The sequence below is a fragment of the Sinocyclocheilus grahami genome, unplaced genomic scaffold, assembly GCF_001515645.1.
Source record: "Sinocyclocheilus grahami isolate Dianchi unplaced genomic scaffold, SAMN03320097.WGS_v1.1 scaffold1980.1, whole genome shotgun sequence".
Lineage (NCBI taxonomy): Eukaryota > Metazoa > Chordata > Actinopteri > Cypriniformes > Cyprinidae > Sinocyclocheilus > Sinocyclocheilus grahami.
The window spans coordinates 59,177-69,628 of NW_015507159.1; the positions used below are offsets into that span (position 1 = coordinate 59,177).

The 10,452-nt window shown below is 37.8% G+C and overlaps 1 protein-coding gene across 1 annotated transcript in view; it reads right to left on the minus strand.

The window, feature by feature from the left end:
- LOC107573578 (NACHT, LRR and PYD domains-containing protein 3-like) overlaps positions 1-9,958 on the minus strand; it is a 21,487-nt gene extending 11,529 nt beyond the window's left edge. Inside the window, exons 1-4 of the mRNA XM_016260008.1 lie at positions 9,786-9,958; positions 6,332-6,459; positions 3,852-3,965; positions 1-600 (exon numbers count right to left, since the gene is read on the minus strand). Coding sequence (XP_016115494.1) covers positions 1-600; positions 3,852-3,965; positions 6,332-6,429 — 812 coding nt within the window. The 5' untranslated portion in view covers positions 6,430-6,459; positions 9,786-9,958. The remainder of the gene's footprint in view (positions 601-3,851; positions 3,966-6,331; positions 6,460-9,785) is intronic.
- Positions 9,959-10,452: the final 494 nt, after the last annotated feature.

Sequence of the window (10,452 nt, forward strand, 5' to 3'; positions counted from 1 at the left end):
AGATCTTGAAGTTCAGGATGAAAGTCCAGCAGAAGTCTGTGAAGACTGTACTGATGATCTCGGATCAAGTTCAGCTCTCGAAATGGAAGCACAAACATGAAATCTACATCTTGATTGGCTTTTCCCTCGGCCCAGTCCAGAATGAACTTCTGCACAGAGATGGTTTTTCCGATTCCAGCGATACCTTTAGTAAGAACAGTCTTGATCTGCTCTTTCTCCTCAGATCCTGCTTCAGCTGAGGCTTTAAAGATGTCATTGCAGTAGATTGGAGTGTCTTGTGAGTGTTGTGTTCTGGCTGTTTTCTCCATCTGTAAAACCTCATGTTCTTCATTCACTCCTTCTCTCTCTCCCTCTATGATGTAGAGCTGTGTGTAGATCCTGTTCAGGAGGCTTTCATTCTCCTGGAGTTTGGTTCCCTCAAATAATCTCTCATACTTGTTCTTCATACTGGTTGTGTGCTGGTCTTTGAATGTCTGCAAGTCTCTAGTCTCTAGTGTGTGTTTATGCATGACTGCTTCTGTGTTGTCCTGCATGATGTGGGTCTGAGAGTGAGATGTAGAGGATGGCAGAGATCTGATCTGTTCATGTATCTCCCTCCTGCTGAAAAAAATAAGCAGCAAAAAAAGTAAATTGCATCCTTTATTTTTTAATCCATATTAAAACAAATCAGTCTCACTAGGCCTGCCGTTTTGGTTTTCTATGCAATGTGACATCACTGCTGTAGTGCTACTACTATTCTGCTATAGTTTCTGCCTTCAGTGGCTGTCCTCCATTTTCTCCGCGTTCGAGCAGCTGTAATGTAAAAAATGTCTCGTAAGCAATCCCGATCCTCTGTGTTTGGATGTAATACTGAACATAAGAGTCTTAATTTTCTCCCAACATCTGAGCCACTGAGGACACTTTGATTACTTGTTTTTTTAAGGTAATGCACCTCAAAATCTACCTACATACGTGTATGTCTGCACAAGTCATTTCACTCCAGACTGCTTTGTGAATATCATGTCATAGTGCTTACAGTTTTGACCATATTTGTGTGCTTACGTTATCGAAGTATTTTAACTGATCAGCACCGCGCTTGTGAGATTAGTTCGTGCCACACTGTCCATTCGGTAGCGCAGCCACACTGATGACAGGTCAGCGTGGCGCGAGCTCTGTAACTTCGTCCCACTTTCAGTGCATTTTGCTTCCCATATATAGAGCTGAACACCGATTCTCTCGCTCTCAGTCATGTTGCTTCTACCATCTGTTTATTGATGTAGGTATGCAATGCAGAGAGACGTATACGCGTCACCCAAGGGGACACCCAAGACCAATATTATATCTTGTAAAAAGGGGCATAATAGGTGCCCTTTAATTGAATAATGTACATACTTTTAAAGTTTGGTTGGGGGAAGGGAACTGGAATACTGGACATGGTTATGCAGTGAATGTTTGAAATAGCACTTAGGGGCTGTTCACCTGTAGGGTTGGGTATCATTTTAATTTGATCGATTCTAATTCCGTTTCTGCTTATCGATTCCTAGTTTCGATTCCAATAAGATAAAAAATCCAATATATAAAAAAAATTAAGTCAAACATTTAGATGTCAAACATTTATTCTGTGTCTTTTTACAAAGCATTTTGGTGCAGCTGAATAACATGAGCAAAATCAACAGCCTACAGGACACTGCAAGAGGATCTTTGCCAATGATTTTAAACAAATACCACAGCAAAAACAGCTAGATTAATATAAATTTCTAATATTAAAGTGTTAAAGACAAGTAAACAGTCAGTAATAAAATAGGAACAAACAAATCAATTAGCAATAGTATAAATAAATACAACTGAACCAAATTTCAGGTACAGAAACTGTAATTAAAAGTTTAAAAACACTGCAGTGTTTTCTTTTAATAAATAAAATCTAGAATAAAGTTATTAAATATATTCAGTCAAGATCAGTGAATGATTTTCTTTTGTTCTTTGATTAACATTAATGACAGGCAGCACTTTTATTAGGCTGCGGTCTCTTTAACACCGAACGCACGCGGATCTAAAAATACTGTACACATGTGTTCATCTGTTTACTTTTACTTAAGACAAAAACGGCTGTGTTTATGATGATATACTGACAGGGTTTTCTGCATATTGGTCGACAAATATGAAAGAAGACCATTTCGGCCCGGAACAACCTTTTCTAGTGGAAATACACGGAGCGGTTCGAGAACGGACACAAACCGGGAACCCGTACCGCGACCTCTGTTCTCTGTGCTCACGCTTGCACTTCATGTGCGCTGCAGGCAAACAAGGCGCAAGTTCTTTCCCTTCCTGCAATTAAATCGTTTTAAATCACATTACAATGCGAACGCAGGAATCGTTAAGCAGAATCGAAATGCACGCGTCTTATCGAATACCCGGTTCTTGGAAATTTGGAACAGGTTCTAAAATTGAACCGGTTTTCGATACCCAACCCCTGTCGTGTCTAAAAATATGTGGATGTTCTCCATAACAACGCAGAATTTACAGGGAAGGATAAATGGATTTCCAGCACTTGCAGAATCACTTGCAGTAGCTCTGCTACTAAATTTATTTTTAAATGGTTATCTTTGTACAGTTATGATCATATGTTCCTCCATCTTGGCTGAGCTTTCAGTGTTGTTACAGAAAGGGTAAAACTGATTGGTTGGTTCTTGTCACATGAGCTGCGGGGTCAGTGTTTGGCAAGTTACTCTGAAAATGTAATCTGATTACTGATTACTCCTTTTAAAAGAAATCACGTTACTGTTCTGATTACTTTATTTCAAAAGTAATTAGTAATTAGTTACATTACTAGTTACGTTACTTTTTTCTCCATGAAATTTATGAAATCCCAGCATACACGCTCCCGATAAATATTTGTTATTAAAGCATCAACATTCACAGAACACTGTTATGTTTAACTAAAGCAAGCGGCTGCTGCGTGCATGGTTTGGATGGCAGAATGCCAGCAAAGAGCACTGCATTTATAATCTCTAAAAGACATCTCAGTTTATCGCAATCTCACAAACCTCTGTTATAACACAATAAATATATACATAATGAATCTTTCATAATGTCTACAATTTGTGTGTTATAATGAGAGGATTCGTGAGCACGCAAATTTCAGCACTGCATTGCTCAACGCTGCAAACACGTGTTATAGCCTAAATAGAAACTCTGCATATGCTTGCACCTGTTAATCGTTTATATTTTATATTAGTTCATGTTGCTTTTTTGCAATGGATGAATAACAATTTATTTGTTTTAGATATTTTATGTTTAGATATTTCTATTTTGCGGGAGTCCCGTGAATCATTTTATTCTCCCGCATCACGCACACACACACGAGCACCCGCCACACCAGCATCTTGTCTCGCGCCGCGCTCTGTTGCGTCGGGTCTCGCGGGCGCAGGTGTCTAATCCACTGGCACTTGACTCAACAGTGCGTGTGCTACATCCTTTTTACAATCTAGATTATAAAACACTGCATTCTGTCAGCAATGTAACACGGCTGTAACATATAGAGACCTCGACTTGTAACTATACTCTAATTACTATTTTGAAAAGTACAACGCGTTAAGTTACTGTTACTAAAAAGTAATCAAATTACAGTAACGCGTTACTAAGTAATGTGTTACTGCCCAACACTGTGCGGGGTGCACTTGCGCATTCTGAAACGTTTAGATGTTTTCATCTAGCTGCATCGCAAACATGCCTGGAAAAAATGAGCATGTCGCTCTCTATTTGCCTGCTTAACGTACATCTACAGCCCCTTAGAGTACATTTAATGTTATTTATTACATTATTACTCATCCAAGATGCAGAACAAAAATTAGCAAGTAAAAGTTTGTACTAACGAATGATTAGAGGACAACGGTCCATCACTGAATACAGGGGGACAATGCATGGAGATGTTACTCTTCACAGACACACCACTGGATTCTGGAGACTCCAATCTCTGTCTCTTCATCCTGTTAATACAGCAACAAAAAAAATCAAAATATCATTTTACACATAAATACTATATAACTTGAATGCACTACAGATTAAGGTTGTGTGATATACAGGTGTTGGAAATATACTACAATACCAATGACTTCAAACAGAACAATAACATTATTTTTAATATTTTGGTACTTGATATGCTGCTGTTCAGAACTACGACACAGCAGTGTTTTACTCAAACTGATGAAAAGCTTGCAAATGTAATAGGGGTGTGCACGAATAGTCGAACATTCGGTCTGAAATTATTAGAATAATAAAAACACTTCGAATTTTACTGGGTGTTGATTTGCTGGCCGTAAATGCAGGGAATCCATGATGAATCCTAAGCAGTTATAACTAAATGCACTGGGTGCGCTGTGGAGCGTGTTAACCAGTTGATAGTATTTGATCACAGAATGTCATCATCCACCTCACAAAGTTTGGAATTACTTTGATCTAAATGATCTCACAAAATGTAATTACTTCTGATCAAATGAATTAGTGAACCTGATTTATCATATCACCGCCACAATGAGAAATCACATGAAATCCAAACACAGTCGACTGAGTAGACAGCTGTCCATCACTGCATTCACGACTGCAGGTAAGTGCAGCTGTACTCTGATTGAGCCGAGAAGAGAGCGCATCTGATAGCCAAATGATCTTGAGACATAAGGTTCCTCGAGGGAGAGAGGTTTAACACAAAGCGCTAAGAAACTGTTAGCACACGTTATCTTTGTCAGCGCGTTCTTATTGTTATCAGACTGAGGAACAAACTTTCACCCGAGCATGTGGATATTATTGTTTCTCTCAGAATTAATACATGAAACACTGCAAACACAATAAATATAGGCCGACTCGAGTATACTCTATGTAGCCTACGTTCTGTACTGTAATTGGCACAGTCTGCTTGATTTTTCCGTTTGCTCTATTTGATCTTGAATGCTTTTTTTTTTATGTATTTTTTTGTGTTTACATGTTTTCAACCAAAATAAAACCTTGTGATATAACGTAACGTAGAACATTGCTGTGTAACAGCTAATCATAAGCTTGTTCAGAAATCGTGACAAAAACTTAATTAAAAATAACGTCTTTCTCATTAAACCTCATTTAAATAAACAAATATTCCTTTGGAATTTTTTTGGGAAATGCCCATCCCTAAAATGTAACCATGTTGAGTTAAATAGAGGATTGAACAGATAATGCTCCGTCTACATGCTCCAAACTCATTAAAGCTGCAATGAAAAGAAAGTAGTGACAGTTCTTCTGTATTGTGATGAACATCCGAGTGATCATTATTTTTATCTTCATGCTAATTGGATTTTGAGATGAAAGCACACTTCTTTACCACCATGTATAGGCTTCTGGAATACACGGTCACTTTTGATAAAAAAAAAAAAAAAAAAAAAAATCCAGCGCTTTCAAAAATGGCTAGTGTCTTACCTGGAGTCAGAGGTCACTGCTCCATCACTGAAGGCAGGGGGCTTCCTCATAGATGTGTTACTCTTCACAGACACACTGCTGGATTTTGCGTCATTGTGTCATAGGACACCACTCACTAGGGTTGGGCGAGGTCTACCAAATTGGCTATAGTAGCATTAATTATAAACAGCATACAAATGTCAAGCAATACTGAAACGGCATTGGGCTCATGAGCCTGTCTCATACCACAAGAATCCAAATGTATCCATTTTTGCCATATTTGTAACATTTGTTTGCATAACTATTATTCATTATGTAGCCTAAACATGGCTTTATACTTCAGTCATGTTCTAATATCCGTGTAAAATCCTTCACGTGAGCAAAAATGTTTATTGTTTGGGCGCTGCACGCTGATTTTACAGCGGATCTTTTAAAATAAACAGTGGTACTTTTATGTTTGGTTGACTGCATTTTAGTTTGATGATGAATGGCTGAAATGTCAGGCAACGCTAGAACTAATGTTGTTTGTGTGTGCGTGAGGCGCCTGTGCGATCAGATGGATTCAATCAAATAAAGATATAAAGAAAATAAATAAAATGCATCAAGAGTGTCCACAAGTTCAGGTAACTGAAAACCTGGCGTACACGAGCTGAGACCAGACGTGAGATTTGATCGTAGCCACCGCTCACGTCCATTCTTTTCCTTTTCGAACACGGAACTGGGATGAGGCGGATTGCGGGAACGGGGGTGGGGCGGGGGGGTTCACGATGTCAGCTTAACATCGTGATGTCTGTCAGCCCATCGGCGATGGACGATGGCATCGTCTATCGGCCCAACCCTACCACTCACACTCACCAACCACAGGCTTCTAGAATGCACTGTATATTTAATTTAAAAAGTATGTCAAATGCAGACATAGCTAGTGTCATACCTTGGGTCAGAAGTCACTGTTGTATTATTGAAGGCAGGAGATGAATAACTCCATTTCGAGGCAGTGCCCTCCTTCTCTTTATCTTCATGGAAACTCATTCTGGAGGCCCTGTGCTCCTGTTATCATTTCTAGAGTGTGAAGAGATTGATTTCAGACCTTTTATGTAGAAACATGAGTTTAATCTTTTGAGTGGTACAGTCTTTTATTTCTGTGGGAAATCCCATCATATGGGATTTTAGAACATTCAGTGATGCTACATAGCTGCCAAATTCAAACTGTGCTTTCGCACTTTGGCTGGCGCTGAGATGCACTCTGCACTTATCATATAATCACAACTATGCAGTGTTTTCAACCACACAATGTTTATTTTAGGTTTCAGACATTTAAATACACACTGATGTCTATGGAAGCAGCAATAACAATCCATTCAAATATAATTTGTTTTATTCATATCAGACACACATGGTGTAAGTAACCATAAAGTTCACGCTATCTTTCTCCCAGTTCACCAGCCACTTACTAACATGTATTTTGGGTATTTTGAGAGAAACTGATGAATTCATGTGCTGTTGTATCAGATAGTTGATGACATTGTAAGCAAGCTTGTGAATATTTTGAATAAAAAAGGAAAAACGAAATAAATCGATACATCTGTCATACAATGTTATTGTGGTCATGGTGTGTCACGTGACAAGAATGATGCATCGCCACGGAAACAATAAGGGGAAATATTCTAAAATAACACCTAAAAACTCATTCTGAAAAACTCAAGCTGTGTTCGAAACCGCTCCCTATCCACTATTTAGTGCAGTATCGGGTGTCAGCCATTTTGTAGTGCTGTCTGAATTCTGAGTGAATGTCTTCATTCCCTACATTCGTCCACTACTTTTTACCCACAATTCATTCTGATTTCAAGTGTATACCGATGTACACTCACTGAAGCACTATTTCCCACAATGCAATGCGGAGTTAGCGACGAGCTGGAAGAGAGAGCAGGAGCGAGCGAGTTTTGAATGAGAGATGCCGTTTACATCTTTATTATTTCTGCATACTTCTTACATATTTAAAATATGTTATGTAGGCAATAAGTCAGTTTAATATTTTACTAATTTACTGAGGTGGCATCGTTGTTAACTAACAAAAATGATGATAATTTGGTGGATAATTAAAACATTTTCGTTAATCACAGTAGGTACAGTATTCAGTCTGATGTAAAATTAACGGTCAACTGAGGGCGCCCTACGACCATTATCTTATCTGAGCTCAAAACGCTGCTTGGAAGAGTGTCAAGATACCAAAAATAATAAATACATAAAATTATGAACGTGTTGATGTGTGTTTATTTTTGTTCTTTTGTATTTTAATAGTATTTAATGATTATGAACATAAGCATTACAAAACAAATTAATAATATACCCTATATGAAACCAATTAAGCTGACGCAAAGGTATGTATAATTACAATATAAAGTCATTTTGAGTGTTATTGCTATTAATATTATTTTCAAAAATAAGGTACATGTAATATAAAAGTACATATGGCAATGTTTTTGCAACAGTTCCAAGTCTCACGCGCAGTGTATACGTCACCGTCCGAATCCGTTCACTTATTTGTTCACGCCTTCCTGATATAGTCCACTCAACTGCCATCTACTATATAGGGATTAGTGAATGAGTGAACGAGTGAGCGATTTCAGACACAGCTTCTCTCTGGCGGTTCAGCAAGAATATTTTAAACTTAAAGGGTTAAATTATATTTCAAAAGAAAAAGCAGACATTTATCAAAAATAAGACATTTATTTATTTTTTACTGGCCGGGTACAGTACTGGTGTTTACCTAAGTACAGTTGATTGACAGCGGGGGTATGTCTATGGTACAATTAATGGTCACGCAAAATGTGTTTTTTTGTTTGTTTTTTTTGGTAAATGTAGACTTGTAAGTAATGCGAACGTCAATACAAATACATAAAACTAAGTAGCTGTAACACTGAAGTTATGTCACACCATAAATAATGGTTCCAGCAGGAGTTGAAGGACAGGTCACATCGAGTCGTTGCAATGTATGTGTGCACCGCCATTTATTGTTTGAAATTGGCAACCAGTGTTTGAACAAATTTGAACAAATGTTCCTGGTGCAGGTGTCTTTGTAACAATTGTGGCAAAATGCCTACATGAAATGGACTGCTGCTCTGCTGTCATTTTGTCAGTGTCAGTTATCTTTTCGCATTTTCAAGGTTTTAAGAAGATTACAACAGCTGCACAATCCACCTAAATGTATGATTGGTCATCCTGGCCTGGAACCCGTTAGTTTCTATGAGTTCGATGTTGTATTTTGTTGTTGCTGCTTGAATTGAATCGACGCCGAATTGCCGCTAATCTGAAAGTGAAAGTCAATCCCCCCACCCCCCAGTGTTGTCACACATTGATTAAACCGGTGGGAAAATTTCCATTTCCTCACCGTCACAATCCCAGTAAAAGAGATTAATCCGAAAGGTAAAATTATTCTTAAATACGGTTATTTACATATTTAATATTTTAATTGAAAATATGTCATAAGCAACCCTTTGAATATAATGAGTTCACTCAATTAACCTATAGGTTTTAATGAAAAAAAAAAAAAAAAGATGTCTGAAATGTGCATTCATGGGAAAAATATCAGTTCTATTGCTGTTTAAAATACCAGTATTGACGTTATCATATCACCGAAAATAGAGCCCTTACCAGTAGATTGAGACACAACCAGTTCAACAGCATTTGTTGTTATGGTAACTTTGGTCGTTTCTACTAAACTGTTTACGTATTTTTCTGATGGGATCTCCATTTTAGTCTCTAATAACTGAAGAACTAGCGTGGTAATTTGGATGCAGTAGCAGTATTTAGTACAGCGGATTACAATTAAAAAGGCTTCTTTTTCTAAGGGATTCATTGCAACCAACGTGCGTCACGTTTGCTCGCGTTGTTACAAGTGTGCTAACAATCAAATCAAATGTTAATGCAAACAATCAAATGTTGATCTTGTTTCTGTGCATTAAAAGTGTGCAGGCAGAGAAATATATGATCAAATTCACAAGAACTGTGTCAAATTTCGACGACGTCACAAACACCATAAACGACTTTCAATTGTTATTTATAATTGTTATTTAACGAGTGAGTCTGACTAAATACGCAAGTAATTTAATCGTCGACGTTTCTGTCATGAGCTATACAAGCTGTCGAAGTATAATGATGGTTTGAAATGTAACGAAGACCAAAAAACAAATAAAGTTAGCAGCTCACTTTTATATGACAATATAAAGCATATCTATGACAAGCAATACGTTTCTCTACACAAATCATCCTTATAGTCGTCATTTATTAACAGCTTAACAAATAACAAGGACATAAATAGGCTTAGCTGGTAGCAAGTCATCACAACTAGGCTACATGCTAAAATGAATAACACGTTTTGAACTTACCTCAAAATAGAACGCCGTTTAAATACTCAGGTTCAGGGTTTAAATGCCCGGAATGGAGTCCCAATTATTTTCCTTTCACTTTTGATTGGGGGTCCTTGAAGAACACTGCGGGAAGAGGATGAAGCCAATAGTATCCAGCTGCAGACCCGCAGCACCAGCAGTTTCAGAGCCACATGCCACAGAACCGGAAGTGAGGGGCGGAGTTCTTCTTCTTCTTCTGTGGATTTATTGGCGGGTCGCATACCAGCTTTAAAGGTGCATACCGCCACCTCCTGTGCTGGAGTGTGAAGTGATTTCAGTCTAGGTATATATTATGAATTCTATATGCTATTCTTAAATCCACTATTCCTAATGCATTTTAAAATTGTCTTTATTATTTTACCACATCCTTGTTTTGTGTTTAATATGTTGCAGATTGAAAATTCATTACACCCTAAGTTCTGTAATTCTCTTTGTAGTTCATTCCTTTCCTGTTCATACCTAGGACAGAGTAACAACACATGATCAACTGTGTCCTTTACTCGGCATGTTTCACATAATCCAGTACTGTGTTTCCCTATTATATGAAGTGTAGAATTAAGTTTTGTATGACCCATCCTTAGTCTTGTTAAAATGGCCTGATCTTCTCTACTTAAGTTCAGTATCATTTTGCTTTGACTTACCCTGT